Genomic DNA, 19,744 nt, shown 5'->3' on the forward strand with positions numbered 1-19,744 from the left:
GCTTCGTTCGATTACGTATTGCTGTCAGGTGGTATCGCAATCCTTGCTTCAAAGTCTTTACGAGCGACAGTTTTCCAAGTGTCCGATAATTTTATTGCGATCAAGATTGAACGGACAATAATCTTTTCAGTTTATATGCCTACGGACTACAAATCATATAGATCAGATTCCAAGTTCGATAGTGCTTGTCGGAAATTAACAAACGCTATTGCCAATTGTCGCACCCAAGATTTGTCGTACATTGTTGCCGGTGATATGAACTGTGATTTGTTGAATCTGGAAAGCCCTAGATCTCAAGTACTCTTAACTAAACACGCTGGTCTAAATAAAATACATAATTATCTCGACTTCACGTATGTGCATAACTCCAAGGCAAATTTATCTCCACATTTTATAATGTGTTATTATCAATCAGTTCCCCTTTGCCAGTCCCATGTGGATATCTCGATCAGCGCATCTCACCAGATACCAGTTAGTTATGTTTTCCCACCTAGTACATCTTCAAACTATAACCCTGATCTACCCAGTAGAAGAAAATGGCATCAGAAAGTTATGTGGGACACCATTAACAATCCCTTATACCAGAAGGTATGTGACGGTATTTCAGCAAGAATTCACGTCCATTACGATCTGCTTCATAAACCTTCTTCAGTTGCAGCAAGTAATAAACAAGTACTGATCAATATATACTGTAGCGAAAAAGTTCATGCCCTGCAGTATGCAGAAAAGGCTGCAGTACCGATTTGTCGTGTTCGGATTGGCTCGGAAATACCCCACTGGTCCGATAATTCAGATTTTGTAAATGCGTGTGCGGACGCGAAATTCTGGTTAAGAATGTGAATAGATAATGACCGACCAAGGCATGGTATAGTGAACTCCCTCCGATTATATACTAAGCGAAGATTCGCAAAAACTCTTGCTATGCATCGTGCTATGATTATTGAATGTGATAGTAAATATATAAAGCAAGAACCCGGTCGCTTGTGGAAATTCCTAAAAAAGAAGAAATGTAAAGAATCAGTTGAGGTTCTGCCCAGTGAGAGTGAGTGGGTTAAATATTTTACGCACGAGTTTTCATCGCCTAATGCTGATCTGGAAAATAAATTTTCTATTGAGCTCGTTGCGAGTCTTGCGGACTGTGAACGGGAAGTTGGTTTTGTTGTGTCTACTTCGTCAGTCTGTCAGGCAATCTCGAAACTGAAGAAGAGGTTGTCGAGGGGGGTAGATAACCTGTGCGGATTGCATCTGTAAGCAGGAAGTCAGAACCTTGTTGAGCACCTTTGTCTCCTGTATCAAATGATTTTTAATGCTGGGATAGTTCCAGACCTATTCTGCATGGGTGTAATTACTCCTGTATTAAAGAAGGGAAAAGACGGGGGGCAGTGTTCTTCTTACCGCCCGATAACTGTCACGCCTATACTGTGGAAGTTATTTGAATTACTTGTTGTCAATAGGCTTAGTGGTACATGTAACACACCAGTTAACCAATTTGGTTTCAAGAAGAAAATGAGTAGAGAACACGCTCATTATTTGATTGCTAATTTGTTGATTGACGCCGATTATTCAAATGAGACTTTGTATTTTGCCGGTCACGATGTCAACCGCGAGTTTGATTCCGATGAGCACCCTCAAATATTGTTGTCGGCCCGGAAACGTGGCATGGATAAGTCTCTTATACGCGCGATGAGGAATATGTGTAGTAATTTAAAATCGCGTGTAAATGTACCTTATTTTAATGCTTTAACTATTTCTTCTAGTCTTGTACGCATAGAGAAGGGAATTCGCCAAGGAGCACTTACTTCACCATCGCTATTCAATAATAGTATTATTTCATCGCAAGAACCGGTTCAGTCTACATGTATATTTAGAGGTCTCAATGTTTCGCTGATCGATTATGCCGACGACATTTTGAACGCGAGTAGAACACTTATAGGCATCGAAGACTTTCCGTGTTTTGAGTAAGGAGTATGGTAACATAGGTCTTTCTTTCAATCCCCAGAAGAGTGAAGTTCTCGTATTTAATAGCCGTGTTAAAGATAGTGTACCAGTTGATGTTATTTTCGGAATTTATACGATTAAGTCTTCGTCTAATATTATGTACCTCGGCCTTCCAATTTGTAGCGATCTTAAAGAAACTCGCGATTGCCTTGTTTCGCTGCTCGCTGTAAAGACACGCAGAGCTTATGGAATTCTCGTTTCAATGAAGAGCCACTTTAACCGTTTTTTACTTGCAAGGGTGTATAATGCTTTTGTTCTGCCACATGTGCTAGCCCTATCTCCGTTTTGGAAAACATTTACTTTGTCTTATCACCGCAATGGTCGGTCGATTTTCAACAGATATGTCAAATATATGTTTCGACTTCCAGTTTGCATAAGGAATTCGAATAAATCTCTGAAGCACTGTACAGCCGACCCGCTTATAGTTGTCCTGAATCGCCGTGCTCAATTTGCAAAGGCGTATTGATTCAGTCTTTGAACAGTTAAGATCTATCTATTCTTTTAAAAAGGATTAATCCCAGTTTGAACTAGTTGTCGGTAAAGGATTTTATTCTGATTTAATTAGACACTGGATTCTTTCAGTAGTTACGAAATAGTGAGAACGCTTTTACGTCTCATAAATTATTTAAACATTTATTCAGTATCTGTAACCTAGTGGAATGTGTGACGTCACTGGATAAATTGAATTGACTGGAGTTTCTGACCAATTCATTAACTGAACTTTTGACTTTGTTAAATTGAGTTAATTTCATAAGATATCCAAGTGAGGTATTCCAGTTTGGCAATAATAAAGATTATTATTCATCATTCAATGCTCTCGTCAGAATAAGATGTAGTTAAGACCTCTGTGTGGAGTGAATTTATGTGTCAATATTATATCAAGGATTATTGATATATTTGTGATTAGATGGGACGTAAAAGGAAAAATGCTAAGCAAGAAGGCATGGACAGTTCATTTGACACCTCAGGACTCAGTTCTAGCTCGAAACCGGAAATATCGATACTAGCTGCGGATTTTAAGCAAATTCTTGATGTTGTGAAAGAAAATGGAAATAAGTTGGACAATATCAACAATCAATTAGGAACTCTTACCGCAAGGGTGGATAAATTGGAAAAAGAACAATCGCTACAAACGAATAAGATAAACAATACTGAATCGAAAATTGGAAAGATTGAGAATGAAACCTCTAGCCTCAAAATGCAAATAAAAACTTGCACGGATGAAATAATGGAATTAAGAAGGAAAAATGAAGATTATATGTTTCGGGTTGTGAGAATGGAAGCTGCAAAGCTAGAAAATAATGTCATCATATGGAACGCAGCTTGTAAGGATAATAACCACGCTCAAGTTCTATTCACAGAGGTAGTTAGTCACGGGCTGGAAATGCCCGAAGTAAATTTCACAGTTACTCATTATGATAGCAACCGTAAATTTTTGAAGGTGACACTGAATAAAAAAGACGATAAGTTTGCCATATTGAAGAACGCTAGCAAGCTGAAGGATAAGACATTCCCTGGAAACAACAGCAACCTGTTCATAAGTGATGATGTCCCAACTGAAATCCGTAAATTGCGAAAGCTGCTTCTAGTGAAACCTGACAAATTACGAAAAGATCATGGATGTGATGCCTGGATATCGAAGGGGTTTCAGCCGAATCTGCTAGTGAAAAGACCAGACGGCTCGATTACCAAATACACATTCAATGATGCCATACCGGAGATTGACGATTTTCATAAAAAAATTTCCATCGCCCGAAGGGAAGTGCCTGTTATATTCCCTGTCGATGTTCAAATGTCGTAATGTCGTGGGTTGCAGTAATAGTTCATGTGCCCAAGTAATATGAATGAAAACATTTAAATTGAAAGTGTTTTTTTTATGTTTAGTTTATATAAGGTGTATTATTATTATTATTTTTTTTCTTTCCTTTTTTTTTGTTTAGATCCACATAGAGGTTAAATTAAAAGTTGCGCAGATTAGTCGTACTGAGGGAAAACGACTTGGAATGGAGATTATTTTTTTTCGTTTTTTAAATTGTTATTTTTTATTATGGTTTGCTGGTCTTTTGGGGCATGGTGTGGTTGCTCTTAACGTGGGATTAATATTTGATAATGGATAGAGATAATCGTGAAATTCCATCATCAAGGTTAAAAGAATTTGAGCGGAATTCTCTTTCATTTCAGTCAATTTTTCAAACTATTGTAGCTGGTGATGATGAAGATACTTCTAGTAATTTTGATATCCCAAAAAATCAATATATATTTATGAATGAGCTGGTAAGAAAAAATGTAAATACAAGTAGGATGTCGTTTTGGAATTGCCGGGGTTGGAGGACTGCGCAGGATGTGATTGAAACTTTTTTGTCGGATTCAGATACAGATATATTAGGCCTATGTGAAACTTTTTTAGATGATTTTTCAATTGAAAATATACATGTAAAAGATTACCAATTTTTTCACATCGGTCGGAAAAGACAAAAACAAGGGGGTCTAGGTGTTTTGATTAAAAATTGCATACCAGCACGTATAAGGATTGATTTTTTGCCAATGAATATTGAAATGATTTTTGAATCTTGTGTAGTTGAATGCTCTTTTCCAAATAATCGGAAGTTTTTAATTGCAGTTATTTACCGTACTCCGTCATCCAGCCAGATAGAATTTAAAAATCATTTTGAAAGTATGTTGGATAAATTAGCTAGTCTTAATACTCCTTATTTAGTTATGGGTGATTTTAATATTGATTTAATGAAACTCCTATCTGCAGATCAGAATAGAATAGATAGAAATATTTTGCAGTTTTTGGAGGGCCCACTATCTTATGGACTAAACCCCGTATGTTTTGTGCCCTCTAGAATAGCTGATACATCATTTTCACTTATTGATAATATTTTTTCACCTTATAGTGCTGTTAATACATTTATTATTCCTGATGATTCATCTGACCACTGTATAATTATGTCTGATTTTCTTATAAATTTTCCGCATAATAAAAAAAATCAAACCAAGCGTAGAGATTTTTCACATAAAAATGTGTTAAGGTTAAAAGAAGGGCTTGGTGATGTTGATTGGAGTCCTGTAATTGATGAGAAGGATCCGAACCAATCATTAGATAAATTTTATTATATTATGAATGAAAAGCTTGATCTTTTTTGCCCATATAAGACCCCGAGAGGAAAGAAACTTACCCCAAAAAAACCTTGGATAAATGAATCACTTTTGAGATCTATTAATGAGAAAAATCGTTTATATAAAATTAGAATAAAATATCCCACGGAAATAAATATCACGCGTTTTAAAAATTATAAGAATATGCTGGTAAGGATCCTTAGAGTAAGTGAAAGACTTTATTATGAAAAATCTTTTCAAAATTCAGATTCCCCTAGAAAAACTTGGAGTTTGATTAATGATAAAATTGGAAGAAATAAAAAGTTGTTATACCCTGAAGTGTTATTTGATATTAATGGTAAAGAATTTAGAGGACCACAAGCTGTTGCTAAGAAGTTTAGTGAATATTTTGCTAGTATTGGATCATCTGTTGTTTCAGGAGAAGTTGACCTTTCTTCCCCAAGGTCGCATAAAAAATATCTACCGCCCACTGAAGATACGAGCATATTTATGGCCCCGGTTACTTTTGCAGAATTTCAAAAGGTCATTAAGAATTTAAAAAATGGTAATTCATTGGGATATGATGAACTTTCAACTAATTTGCTAAAAAATATTGCAGGTGTAATTTTTGAACCATTGCTTCATATTTTAAATTTATGTATTTTCTCAGGTACATTTCCTAAAAGATGGAAAATTGCACATGTAATACCATTGCATAAAAAAGGAGATAAATCTGACACAAATAATTATCGTCCTATTGCAAGTTTATCACCGTTGTCTAAAGTATTGGAAAAAATTTTAAAAGGAAGGATTACTAATTATCTAGATAAAATAAATTTTTTTTCCAAATATCAGTTTGGATTTAGGGCAGGCCATTCGACGGAACAAGCAGTTGCAGCTCTTGTATTAGAAATAAATGACTGCTTAGATAGTAATTATCATGTATCTACTGTTTTTTATGATGTTAAAAAAGCATTTGACACTTTAAGCCATGAAATTCTTTTTGATAAAATTGAAAATTCCGGTATAAGAGGGAAAGGACTAGATATAATAAGATCATACCTTTATGGACGTAAAATCGTGGTAGATGTTGATGGACATTTGTCTAGTTTAAATGATCTTGAAGATATTGGTGTCCCACAAGGATCGGTATTAGGTCCGCTTTTATTTTTGATGTATATTAATGATCTTACACGATGTTTGCAGGGAAATAATGGTCTTGCAATTTTATTTTCAGATGACACAGCTGTTTCTGTTAAAGCGAAGGATTCATCTACATTAATTCAAAATTTGTTTAACACTGTTAGTTCAGTTAATCGATGGTTTGTTTCTAATTATTTAGTACCGAATTTTAAGAAGACTGAATTTATGGTTTTTGGTCATTCAAAACGTGCTACTAAAAAAATTTCATGTCAGGAGCTTCAAGTTGGTGAGCATAAAATACGTAGAGTTCAATCGTATCGTTATTTAGGAGTTTTTATTGATCCCCTTTTGTCATTTCAAACTCATATTGATCATTTAAGGGTGAAACTTTCGCAAAATATTGGGTCTATGTATCGTTTGCAACATGTTTTTCCATTTTCAATTTTAAAAATAATTTATCATTTTTTGATTGCTCCTTATTTAAATTATTGCACAATTATTTATTTAAATACTTTTTGGACGCATATAAAACCCCTACAGATCCTTCAAAATAAAGCAGTGAGAATACTTGGAAATTTTTTACATCGTCCATCAAAACTTAGAGATGCATCGGAAAATGAAACATTATTTCTTTTCTTGAATTTATTAGATCTGAAACATGTAAGAGAACTTAATATATCAATATGGCATTTTAAAATACAAGATCCTAGTAGTTATTTTTATGAAAAATCTCTGTTGATTCTGCCCCCTCCTTCGGCTCTTAGGTGTTCTGGAACATATCGAATTTCCTTTGTTAATTGTGAAAGATCTAGATTTTCAATTAGATACCAAATACCATTTATTTCAAATAAATATAGGCTGAAAGATAGAATTCAAATTGAGGCATCATTTCGGCAAATATCAGTTCTAAGGAAGAAAATATTAAAATTATGTATTGACCTGTGATGGTGGAATAGAAATTTTTTTATTATTATTATTATTTTTTTTTTGTTTATATTTGTTACCCATGTTGGGATAGCCTTCCGTGCCTCACTTGTCCAGCGTTTGTTTTCTTTATGTTTGTTATGTTTTTTGTTTTTTTCTTTTACCAGGTTTTTTTTTCTTTCTCTCTTTTGTTATGATGATAAAATGTTTTTTTTTTTTTTTTTTTGCTTTTTACCCAATTTTACGAGCTTTGCTCTCTGTTGGGGGTATATGTTGTTTGTTATGTTGAATTAATCAAATAAACAGTAAACAGTAAAAAACTTAAATTTGTCTTTTTTGTTTGTCGTAGGAATGTTCTTAATCTTGTTTTTCTGTAGCTGAATTTTCTTCGGATATTTTGTTGTTATTTGATGTTACTTTTTTTTTTCTTGTACTCCATTTATAACATTTTGTATGTTTAATAATGGGTATATATATATATATATATATATATATATATATATATATATATATATATATATATATATATATATATATATATATATATATATATATATCTCGGAAATTTTAGCAAGCCAAAGATAAATAAATTACTAGACTTCTGGACAAAAATTTCCTGTCCACGGGGACCATAGTTTCCAACCATAATTGTGCTCAAGAGATAGAATATTCTGTTAAAACTTATCGTGGACACATTGAACTCGCTTACACGACACACACTCAATTATACATGCACATACACATACATACATATGATGCAATTTCATAGAAACAAAAATTCCGCTCATTGGCTTTCTAAGAATGAGCCAAATAACAAGACGCTTTTGTTCGTCAAAATTGATCGCAAATTTAAAAGGAAGATGATGAATCTTAATTCGAACGCTATGCGATGGACGAACTTCAATGAAAGTAATTAGAACGCTACTTCTAAAAAAAATTTTAATGTAACTTTGCTCATTGTTTTTTTTTTTCAACAATTAATAAATAGGCAACACTGCAATCACAGAAGTTTACTTTAAATTTTTAAAAAAACATGGCTCAACACATGAAAGGAGTAATTAGAAAACAACTTGAGGAAGGCTTACCAGAAAAATATTTAGATGATCTTCTAGATTATACTGAAAGGAAATATGACGAAGCAATTAGAATCTACACTGAACAATCGGTAAAAGATCAAAACAACTAGCACAAGCATTTTATTAACATACAGGATAGGCCTAGTAGGATGTATCACTTATCATTGTTTCATGATCTAGTCATTTGTAAATGATAGTTTTTTCCATTACTTTTCTATGAAGAGACTGAACACACCACTTGATGGATCTTTTAATGCCTTTTTCAAATAGCCTAGGCTATAGGGCTAGGCTACTAAATTGCTTTCTTTGTAAATTTTACTTCAAGTCTGGAAGGGGTTTTTGGTAAATTTATAGTGGGCCTTATAATTTGGCTAATATGAAAGTGAAAATATCATTTGATACCTTTTTTATGCTCTTTCATAATTCAATAATTACTTCTTGACCATTAAAGGGGCCCAAAAGGTGAAAACATCATTTGATACCTTTTTTATGCTCTTTCATAATTCAATAATTGCATCTTGACCATTAAAGGGGCCCAAAAAGTATTTTATATGAATAATAATTCAATAGGCCTGTTTTTTCACTCATCAATGTGCTAAGATCTTACATCTTTTGTCAGAAAACGCTTAAAAGTGAAATCTTTGAACAAAGATCTTACATCTTTGGTTGTTTTTGTGCAAACGTCTTTCATCATTCTGCTCTGATCAGAGGTCTCAGAACAATGATGAGTAGATCATCAAAGTTCTCTCATCATTGTTCTATATGGCAGAAAGATGGCGTCTTTCACGTATTTTTCCAAAATCAGCAAGCTGTAAGATCTTAGAACAAAGATGAGTTGAAAAACAATAATCTTTGCAGAAAGATGTAAGATCTTAGTGCTAAAAGCAGGCCAAATAATTGCTTCTTGACCATTAAAGGGGCCCAAAAGGTGAAAACATCATTTCATACCTTTTTTATGCTCTTTCATAATTCAATAATTGTATAATTATAATATAATTATAATCATGCTTAATAGATTTTATAGTGAAGATGTTAGGGAAATTTTGGGTGGGGAGTCAAAGCTCAATGGGCAGCCACAATTTCACACCCAAGCTGTTTCAAATTTTGCAAGACCTCCCAAGGAATTTCAAATCATGATATTTTATTGCTTTCTACCCTTCTGGGGCTAATTACATCTTGAGCCCTTAAAGGAACCCCAAAGGTATTTCATTTTTGTAACCACACGAAGAAGTTATCAACACTAGTTAAGTTATTGAAAAGTGGTTTAAAACATTACAAGTACTATATTCCAAAAATACTTGGGCTATTTATAACAATTCAGCCCTCATTTATTTGGCAATTCAAATATAGACCTGTTTTCCCACTGTTTCAAATTTTTTTTAATGCTGTCAACAAAAATAGCACTGAATTTTGTGACTCAAAACTTTGCCATCAACAATTCAGGTTATATATTTGCACATTATGGGGGCAGGTAAATTTTATGGTAAATTTGCTGTGGGTCATATAATTTAGCTAGGATGAAACTGAAAACATTATTTGATGCTTTTTTTGTGCTCTTTCATTATTCATATGAAATACCTTTTCGGCCCCTTTAATGGTCAAGATGCAATTAGCCCCAGAAGCAATTATTGAATTATGGAAGAGCATAAAAAAGGCATCAACTGATGTTTTCACTTTCATACTAGCTAAATTATAAGGCCCACTAGAAATTTACCAGGATCTTTAAAGTGACATCTATTTTCTTATTATTTGCCAGTAGGAAACAATTACCAAAAGTTTTGAAAACATTTTTAAAACAATAATAATTAGTTATAGTATTGAACTTCTACATCACTAGGCAGGGGTGGATATTTACTAGAAATTCACCAGGATCTTTAAAGTGACATCTTTTTTCTTATTATTTGCCAGTAGGAAACAATTACCAAATTGAAAACCTTTTTAAAACAATAATAATTAGTTATAGTATTGAACTTCTACACCCCTAGGCATGGGTGGATCCATTTTTTTAGGGGGGGGTAAAATAGGTTGATCTGATAAACTTGCATTAGGAGCAAGCTTATTTAACACAAACTTGGGTTAATGAAGTAAATTACACTACTTTAGACTATTTTAGGGGTGGGGCTGGATCTGCCACTGCAACTAGGGTTTAGTTCTTTCCAGTCTCCACAAGGAAACATGTCAGGCCTAAAGCAGAAAGAATAGTAGCCTAACATTAGATTCCTTATTTTAGGTTCTTTCTAAGATATAATAATAGGAAACAATTCTTATTTCATAATATGCAGTGAAATTGTAGTTGACATATTTTAAAGGCAATTCCACTATACTTTAATCCCAACCCCTTTTAATTTGCAAATATAGGCTATAGCCCAAATTATGTATTTTTCTTGCATTACTCTTCCTCCAACCTGTGTACCCTGTGAAACAGAATCATGCTGACTAAGTCAAGAGAGAACAAAGACATGAAACACATAATTTGGGCTATATATTTTTGTGTATTTGAGGGAGGGTGGTAAAGTATAGTGGAAACTCCTTCAATATATGTTAACTACATTTTTTCTACATATTATGAAGTGAAAAGTGTTTTCCTAACATGTTTCCTTCTCAATAGCCCTATTTCTAGGCTTTTACTACTACTACTAACAACTCACTACAGTACCAAGCTGCATGAGGCCAACACAACTTTGCACACTTCTTCATCCCTGAATCTATCCCTTTCTAAATATCATAGCTTCTTTTCTGACAACACTGACAATGTTATATTCCTTTGTTATTATAAACAAGTAGAACAATAGGGAAATTTTATTTTATATAAGACAGTGGAACTGTCTTGCATTCCACTGTCTTATATAAAAAAAAATACCTATTGTTCTACTTGTTGTTTATGATGGAAAGACAGTGTGGTCTTTGTTGCTATTCCTTTGTTATTTTTTTCATCTCTTGGTGCACTGCATCTGTATAACAGGTAGGCCTAGCTTGTCCAGACTCAGAGATTCCCATGGTCTAGGTTAATAAAAACATGCTACACATTATGAAGTAAGAATTACATTGTTTTAAGGTTTTCTCTTAGTTTTATAAATATCCTAGGGCTATAACTTGCCACCATCAGGAGTGAGTGTCTGTGCATTGCCAGAAAAACAACCATGATATTTAAGCAATTCAATTACTGACATAGGAACAAGGTGAACAGAATAGTTTATGCCTTTTCTCATGCTCTTTCAATTGTTTCACTTGCCAATCTGCTTTAAAGCAGTTAAATGGACCCTAAAGTGACTGTTAATTCCTTTTGCTTAAATATTATCTCCAAGGATGTTCAACTGAATTTCCAAAGGTATGTTATCCTTTTTCTATGTCATTTCTTCATTTGTTTTTCACTTTTACAGTTTTATCAAATGAAGTAATATGTAATTTGATTTGTTTTCCATCATTTTCTTAGGAGGAAATAGATGTAATGTTTACTTGCTTTTACTGTTTACTCATAAAGTTCCATGTGTTTGCAAACTTTACCACACAGAAAATACACCCTTTATTATAGGAAATGAATTAATTGGCAACAACAAATGATTTATCAATTGTTAATTTGATTAAACTTTGATTGTAAGCAATCAATACTCTGTTGAATATATCCCTCAGAAACAATTGACTAATAATTATTTGGTATGTTTTTAGAGTTCATTTAAGGGTAAGTTAAAAATTATTGCATTTAGAAAGAGCATAAAAAAGGCATTGATTAGTGTACTCAACTTGTCCATATGTCAGTAAAGGAATTGTGTATATTTTTACTAACAAATGTATATCCCAAATTATACATAACTTGTATAAATTATATAAGTGACAAATCAATAAGTTATCAGCATATGACAAATAATTGATATCAAGCCCATAAAAGCTGAAACTTCACTTTAGCTCTCTAGTGGCTGCATCTGTGGTGCAATTGAATACAGTGGGGCTTAAACAAGACCATGGTCTTAAACCTTTAAGAAGGAGTGCATCTTACAAAAGCACTGGACAATTATTTTGCTTATGCCTACCTACCACAATTCAAAAGGAGACACTATGCAAGGATCAATGCCATAATCCAGAAGTGATAACAATGCTTGAGAATGCAAAATACTATCAAGAGTGGCAGAAATATCAACATTGTAGATAATAGTAAAGTTATTTATTATATGCTGATAACTTACTACTTCTTAGCTTTCCTATTTCTGACTTATGGGATAACCTTGCTAAGATTGTACAAATAACATGGTGAGCTGTAGCACAGCCAATATGAGTTCAGAACCCAAGCTGCTTGCTTGCCACTTGAAGCAATCAATGGCAATAAAATTTTTTTTTTTTTAATCTTCACTAAATAAGCATGAAACTGTAAATAGCTTGTAAAGATTATGAGGTTGCATACTTATTTTTCTTCAATATAGTTATTGTAATTCAACACAGAAAATTGCTTGGGACAATCCTCTGCAAAACACAAATTTTGAAAAAGCAAGGCAATCAACAGGTCAGATGCATTTTTCAGGTGATCACTACAAATTTCATCTTCCAGCAGCTTTTACCCTTAGATAAACTAGCCTCTGCCTCTTAGAAATACCAATTTTGCTACAAATTTTTTCAGTACTTAAAATGCAAGGATTTAGTTTCTGCATAAATTCCTGGTTCACAGAAGCCTTGGGGACTGAAAAGACATTTTTGTAGTGAGTGGCCCATTCTTTTTCACTAATACATGAATTGCAATTAGATTTGTGAAACTTATTTTTGTATACTTTTTATAGCTTTTGTTGGGTTATGCTGAAATTCTTGACTGAATTTCTAAAGCCTCAGCTGCAGCCTTTTTAACTTGGAGCATGAATAGCTTTTTTGCCAACTGATAGCAAAGAAAGACATGCCGAGAACAAGGCTTGCTACAGTTTTTCCACACTCAATACCAGAATTTACTGCATTGTTTTGCACTCTCAAATTTGAAGTCCTTCCATCCAGATTTTCTGATTTGTGACTTAACATAGATTATAGGCACTGCACTTTTCTGGGAAAACTTCAAAATGCAAATAAGTTTACTCATGTAGAGTTCTTGCATGATCCTACCTTTACTTGCATTCTCTGCTAGAAGATCGTTTAGAACTCTAATTTTGACCAATAGCTCATAAAGTACAGTGTCAAAACACTCCTTATTTATTTTCTTCCATCCACTAATTTCATTCCAATCTTGACCAGGTTTAGAAGATATGAACCAGCACACAAAACCCAGACTAATTCCTAGGTGATCACTTATTGTACAGTCTCATCTTCATGTGGGCTTTGAGTGTATCAAAATCTGTAGGAGGGGTACTCAAAATAAAATGATTGTTGTCTGATGTAGAGCCCAAGGCTGAATTTAAAATTGCAATTTTTGGGAATTACTCTGAAACAGGAACCAGCTATTGAAAACAATAATAATTGGCACTGTGAATCCTGATTGGAGGCCTGGTAGTTAAAAATCACCATAGAGAAGAAAACATTCATCTCTGTGCAAGATCCACAGTCTGGCTGCAAGCCTTGCTAAACATAGATCTGAAGTGGCTGTGAAGTAATCTGTTGGAGCCTATAAGCATATGAGGATAAGACTTGATGGAAATGTCAGCTTGACTGCAATAAGAAAGTCTCAGCTTTTAACTAAAGAAGGCGGTAAATAGGGATTCTGCAAACACAGCAAGACAGCCACAAGAGCAAATGGCAGAAGAGTTATTTTTAGCTGACTGGAAGAAAGTATCTCAATAAATAGATGTTCTTGCAAGAATACTACAGAAAAAGGGCCCAATTTCTCAGACACTGAACCCAATTTATAAATTAAGTGGCCAAATATGTCCTGGGAATAACAAAGATAATATCCTTGAATTTCAAGTCATAGAAGGGTACTAGAGGCATTCTTATTGCACATAGGTTATACATAGAATGCTTGAGTACAGCATAGGCAGAGTGGCCACCCTTACATTGCACACAACATGTGTTAGGAGTGGCAGGGGGATTCCTTGGTATTCAGATAATTTTCAATTTAGGGCAGTTCTCAGACAGTAAGGAATTTTTAACTAGGTGACTAAAGTCTTGGCACTTGTATTATCATCTGATCATACAACAAACATAACATCATTCAAATGGGTGTGTCCAATCATGACATTCCACTTGACAGCCAGCTCTGCATAATGTTTTTCTTTGAAAGTCAATTTGACAGAATGGCTGTCACTACTTTGCATAAATGGTAAGAGCATCCTTAGAGCTTGATGGCCTTATTATTTTTCCCAGCCGCTCCGTTAGAATAAAGCAATTTTTCCTGGCCTGAGCATAATTTCACCATTGCAGGGGGGAAGGGGGTATTTTTAAAAATGACCAGGACTGCATTGGACATGGATTCAGAAGGAGTAGGCAAAAAAGGTTTTTCAATGGAGCATGACCAATGCTCAAGCATGGAATTCAATTTTTTACCACAATCTCTCATTGAGCAATCCAGTTTGGGTGTTACATTGCAGGGGACACTAGGAACTTTAGCAGGATCATAAATTATGAAACAGAATTTAAGCTTATCTGAAGCATTAGTTACTTTCAAAGCCTCTTATACGCCTATAACTATGTAATAGAAATATCAAAAGTGACCCCCCCCCCAAAAAAAAAAAATCCTAAGCTAATGTTTTGGATGAAACTAAGAATCTGCATATGAAAATCAAATCCACTAAATCAAATATAATGGCAATAAACTTCTTAAATTTCTTAGAAATCCATTCCTTTTTTCCTAGACCGTATCCCTTCTGAAAGGCTAGTGAAACAGTTTTGTTCTAGCAAATTTGTTATACTAAATACTATTTGTATTTAATACTAAATATTGAAATTTTGTTAAACCAATTTTGATATACCAAATATTACATACTTGAAACAATTTCGTTAGTTTTATTACTTCTACTTTTTGAATAGTTTTTCACTTTTATATATTAAATGAAGTTGAAGAAAAACAAAACAACAAGAATATACGGGTCGAATACACCAGGTTCTGCCCACATGTATTCCCCAAGTATTTCGACACGTATCGAATACACCAGGTTCCGCCCACAAGTATTCCCCAAGTATTTTAACACGTGTCGAGTTGGGTTCTGACTTGCGTCGAAAACAGATAACTTTTTTGTTGTGTCGAATTTGTAGGTGAATATACTTTAATTCCGGAAAATCGGAGTTTTGTACCCTTTTCAGATAAAAGTTCAAACTTCTCATCAAATAGTTAGATTCCTAGATGTTTTTCCTACATACTGAAACCCTTTTCAAACCAAAAGTCTTTAAATTAGGACTTCTGGAGTAGAAAAACTGTTTTTTTTTACAAAAACTGTCAGATCAAGGTACCAATGATTTGACAGTTTTTGTAAAAAACCAGTTTTTCTACTCCATAAGTCCTAATTTAAAGACTTTTAGTGAATTGCTTCACTTGTAAGAAGTGAAGTGAGATGTGTAAGCATATATAGCTGTTTTAAAGTAGTTAAAAATAAAATTATAACCACTTTCTGATAAGCAACAAGGTGACAATTTAAGGGTCTTTTGAAGGGCTCAAAACAAAATTTGCAAAGGAAGCAATTTGTGTTCTTGGAAAGACCCTAAAAAACATATTCTTGCATCAGAATCTGTTAACTGTATTAAATATGTCTTTTAACTATTCAAGTTAGTAAATAAAAGAAAACAGTGAAATTGGTAGTTTTTAAGCCATGAGTGTACTGGTTTGAGTGTGGTGCTAGATCCCCTAGCCTGGAAGACTTCACCAGAGGCCTGCAGTTAATTTTTAGGTTTAGTCATTTCTTGTCTTCTTGCAAATATCAGTCTGGGAGCTTTCTCCTAGTCATGAGTTTCACATAGAAAGCTGTGCTGGATGACAAGTAATGCCCTGAATTGAATGCAATCTTTGCCTTTAATATTGGTAACTGTTCTCTTATTATATGGCATGATTTTCTGTGTTGATCTTGTCAGTCATCAATTTCAGTAACATAATAAGGTTAGTCACCCTAGCATCAAATGGCGTTATGGGCCATTTTATGAGTAAATATCATGTTTGTTATTGCTAAGTTACTGACCCAAAAAAACTGTAGTAGTCATTGCTATTTTCATTCACAAAAACTGTAGTAGTTATTATTGTCATTACTATTTTCGTTCCCTAGGCCAAATTAGCAAAAAGCTGGGATACTATATACCATATCCCTATTTGCACCAACCCAGTAACAATCCCATATTTCTGCCAGGGATCTTCTCTATTCATTCCTGTAGCTGTATTTGAAATGCGTCTTGATCCCTACTGTCTCAATTAGTTTGCTCTATAGGGACATATGCCAGTATGATGGATTCTTTATGCCATATTTGTATCCAAGGGAGAGGATCCCCTCCTTCTGAGATTGGTGTAAAGGGTCCCCCCCTTACTTTAGAATTTTCATGTGTATGCACCTGTGACTTGAAGTTTTTAATAGCATATACACAACTAGAATTTTGTTATTAACTCATCCCTCTTAAACAAGCCTTTAGACATGTATTAAACAAGGAACCCTTACCTAAACAACTCATTCTTCTTCCCTAAATAAACTAATTTGGTATCACCTAATGTTGAGTTTTGCTAACCCTAAGAAATGAGTTTCCAGAACTAATAAAAGCAGTTCTATATTTTCAAATTCATCATTCAAAATCACAACACTAATTATCTTTCAAAGTTTTAGTGTCTCTGGTTATTCCTTAAACTATAGAAAATATTAAGAGTCTCAAGAAGATTAGACTGGTCCATCAATACAGGCAAAGACCAGGGAATTCCAAGATATTGCTTAATAATAATGATGGTTTAAGCTCATTAACTAGTGGTTTTAAGGCTTGCAATGAATTCCCAAATGATAATTTTATACTGACCAGTACCATAATATCATCAGGGAGAGTTCAACTGAAAAAAATATATCGGCGTTGTGTTAAATTGAATGCCTGAATTCATGTGGTTTCAAGATTTTGTCCTATTTTAGGATCATTTTCTTTGAGGATTGTTTGTGCCATAAACTACATCTGTACATTTATTGAAATAACAATATCTTGCCTTCTTTGGAGAATGTACCATATCTGGCACCTCCTAGCAAGTAAAATGACAACTTCTTTCCTTTCTAAAAAAAATTCAATTAAGAAGAAGTCGGAGAAAAAAAGAAGAACACAAACCACCTGAACTTCAAAACTAGTTGGCTTTTTGGTTTACTTTGAAACACTTTTTATTTGAAAATATTCTCTTTTAGTTTATTCTTACAAAACAGTATGATACCGCTACAAGGGATAACAATTAGTCATCCAATGACATCTAAGACCTACATAAAATAATTTCTAAGTGATCAGTTTTTAACTACCATGCATTCATAAACTCCTTGCGGTATCATGAAATTCAACTTGAAGCTGATACCAAGCACCAAGTCTTTCCCATTGTGGGTACGATTTTTGTTTGCTACTGACTTCAGAAGCCTTGTCACATCATAGGGTAAAGAGCTACTTTCCCTGAGGTTGGACTGAAGAACCACCTCCCAAGAAAATGGTGTCATAAAACTGTATTTGTTTTGTATTGTCGACCCCCTCCTCTCTATTGATTAGACATGATGATCTTTCTATTATTGATTATATTATTTCAGGGGAAATATTTCCATAAAGAATTAAGTGAAGAAGAAAAACGAAGGATTTCAGAAACTGATGAGATAACAACAGAAACATCAACACAAATCTACAAAAAAGAGATATTCAAAAATTACGACAAAATAAATAGCAATAAGAGGGTCTGGATGAAGCACAAGTTGTACAAATATAAGCCACGAAACGAAGGGCAAGAACTGCTTCGAGATATTAGAAGTAAAATTGGAGCAACCATTGGGGATTTGTATAAAAATACAACTCTTGTTTTAAAGTTAGATTAGTGAAAGCTAAATAGTGTGAGTCATAGTGTGGATGAGATTTACTCAGCGAAGAAAGTACCATGCAAACATTGTATCAGATGTAAAGATAAATCCACGTGATTAGTTCATAGTTTTTAAACTTTTTAGCTAGTGTTTGTTTTTATATGTCAATGATGGTGGACATAGCTTTTTTTGAAGTAAATACGAATTTGTAATATGGAGTTTATGTAGAACGCAGCTTAGAACCACGACTCGGTTCGCAGCAAAACACTTCTCCTAGGCCTGTCCCTCCCTCTCCTGTACAGAATCCTTGAATTGAAAAAAAACTAATATTTTTTTTTTTCTTGAGGAAACAATGGAGTTCAACATTTCTTCTGAACTAATTACTACAGAGACAAATTGGTTATTTCATTACATGCAGAAAATTTATATTTATGGATTTTTTTCCAGTTACTTCCATTTTAAATTGGCACCCAGCGCCCTTTTTCTAATGCCTGGATACTACCCATGGCTATACACAAAAGCTTTCTGATTTGTAGTTTGTTGGTTTTCTTTTGTTTTTCTTATGGTATTATTTGACATCATGAATGTGTTGGCAAAAAAAAAAAAAAAACAAAAAAAAAAAAAAAAAAAAAATACAAAACAACAAATCAGCAAGCTTTTGTATGTCGCCTAGGGACATATTCGGGCATTAGGGGGATGAGGGGGGAGGCAGGGATGCAATTAAATTGAAAGCAAATATAACAGTTGGTGATATCAATGCAGGATTCCCCTTTTTAACCTACCTACAACAACAACAGTTCAGTGTATTCCCTCGCCTGAACTTTCTACTTCTCTGATTTTAAGAGGCACTTTCAGTTTAACTTTATCCCAGCCCACCTCTTAATGCCTGGACATAGCCCTATAGCCTAGGTTGTAAACAGACGTTGGCTGATTTTATTGATTAGTTTTGTTTTCATACAGATTTCTCATCAAGAATTGGTTCATAGTGCCAATTTGAAAAACATAAATCAGCCAATTTCGTATATAGTCTAGGGCTATACCCAGGCACTAGAAAGAGGGGGAGAGAGTCTGGAATGTAGTTAAACTGGAAGTGTACTCTAAAAATTTAATAAATAAAAATTTCCTGAATGTACTGAAGTAAGAAGTGTTATTGTAGTGTTTAGTTCTGAGTTTTGTTATTGTAGTGTTTAAGGTTTATGTTCCCTGTGCATATTTTGGCGTCTTCTTTCTCTGCTCTCCTACAGTTTTAGTATATTAACTGAAGACGACAATTTTACCATCTTTCCATAGATGAGATTGAGTTCTATCGATTTACCAAGCAATATATTTTTTAAATTCGATGTGCATAGTTTTTTAGATGGCAAATACATCGAATATTCATAGAAAATTGTAAAAAAAAGGACAATTTTTCTGTTTTATAAGCAAATTTAGATCCTTCTCAATAAAGCTTATTTAACATGCACATTCTGGCTTGGTGAGTATGTCTTAGACTAACGAATCTAGTGATGTGAGGGTCTTGTCTTTTTGGTGTAAGTTACAGATGCAGGACTGTCCCAAAATCACTTATTTAAGAGTGAACATACACCTTAATTCAGAAGAATG

At 33.8% G+C, this 19,744-nt stretch overlaps 2 protein-coding genes across 2 annotated transcripts in view; one reads left to right on the forward strand and one right to left on the reverse strand.

Annotated features, from left to right (window-relative positions):
• The window catches only part of LOC148946808 (alanine--glyoxylate aminotransferase 2, mitochondrial), a 105,365-nt gene that overhangs the window by 20,192 nt on the left and 65,429 nt on the right, over positions 1 to 19,744 (reverse strand). The window lies entirely within an intron of this gene.
• Positions 8,182 to 19,715, forward strand: LOC148946809 (uncharacterized). Its single transcript, XM_089097155.1, has 2 exons — positions 8,182 to 8,332; positions 17,882 to 19,715. Exons 1-2 carry the CDS (start codon positions 8,201 to 8,203, stop codon positions 18,158 to 18,160), a joined length of 411 nt encoding a protein of 136 aa, XP_088953281.1. The 5' UTR covers positions 8,182 to 8,200; the 3' UTR covers positions 18,161 to 19,715.

This window comes from Artemia sp. Qi Xiang Cuo, chromosome 11 (assembly GCF_049724085.1).
Source record: "Artemia sp. Qi Xiang Cuo chromosome 11, ASM4972408v1, whole genome shotgun sequence".
Taxonomy (NCBI): domain Eukaryota; kingdom Metazoa; phylum Arthropoda; class Branchiopoda; order Anostraca; family Artemiidae; genus Artemia; species Artemia sp. Qi Xiang Cuo.

Excerpts from the sequence above, each read along its gene's own strand:
- LOC148946809 (XM_089097155.1), top strand. The coding sequence starts at position 8,201 with ATGGCTCAACACATGAAAGGAGTAATTAGAAAACAACTTGAGGAAGGC. Across the intron at positions 8,333-17,881 it reads GAATCTACACTGAACAATCG|GGGAAATATTTCCATAAAGA; the intron begins GTAAAAGATCAA and ends ATATTATTTCAG.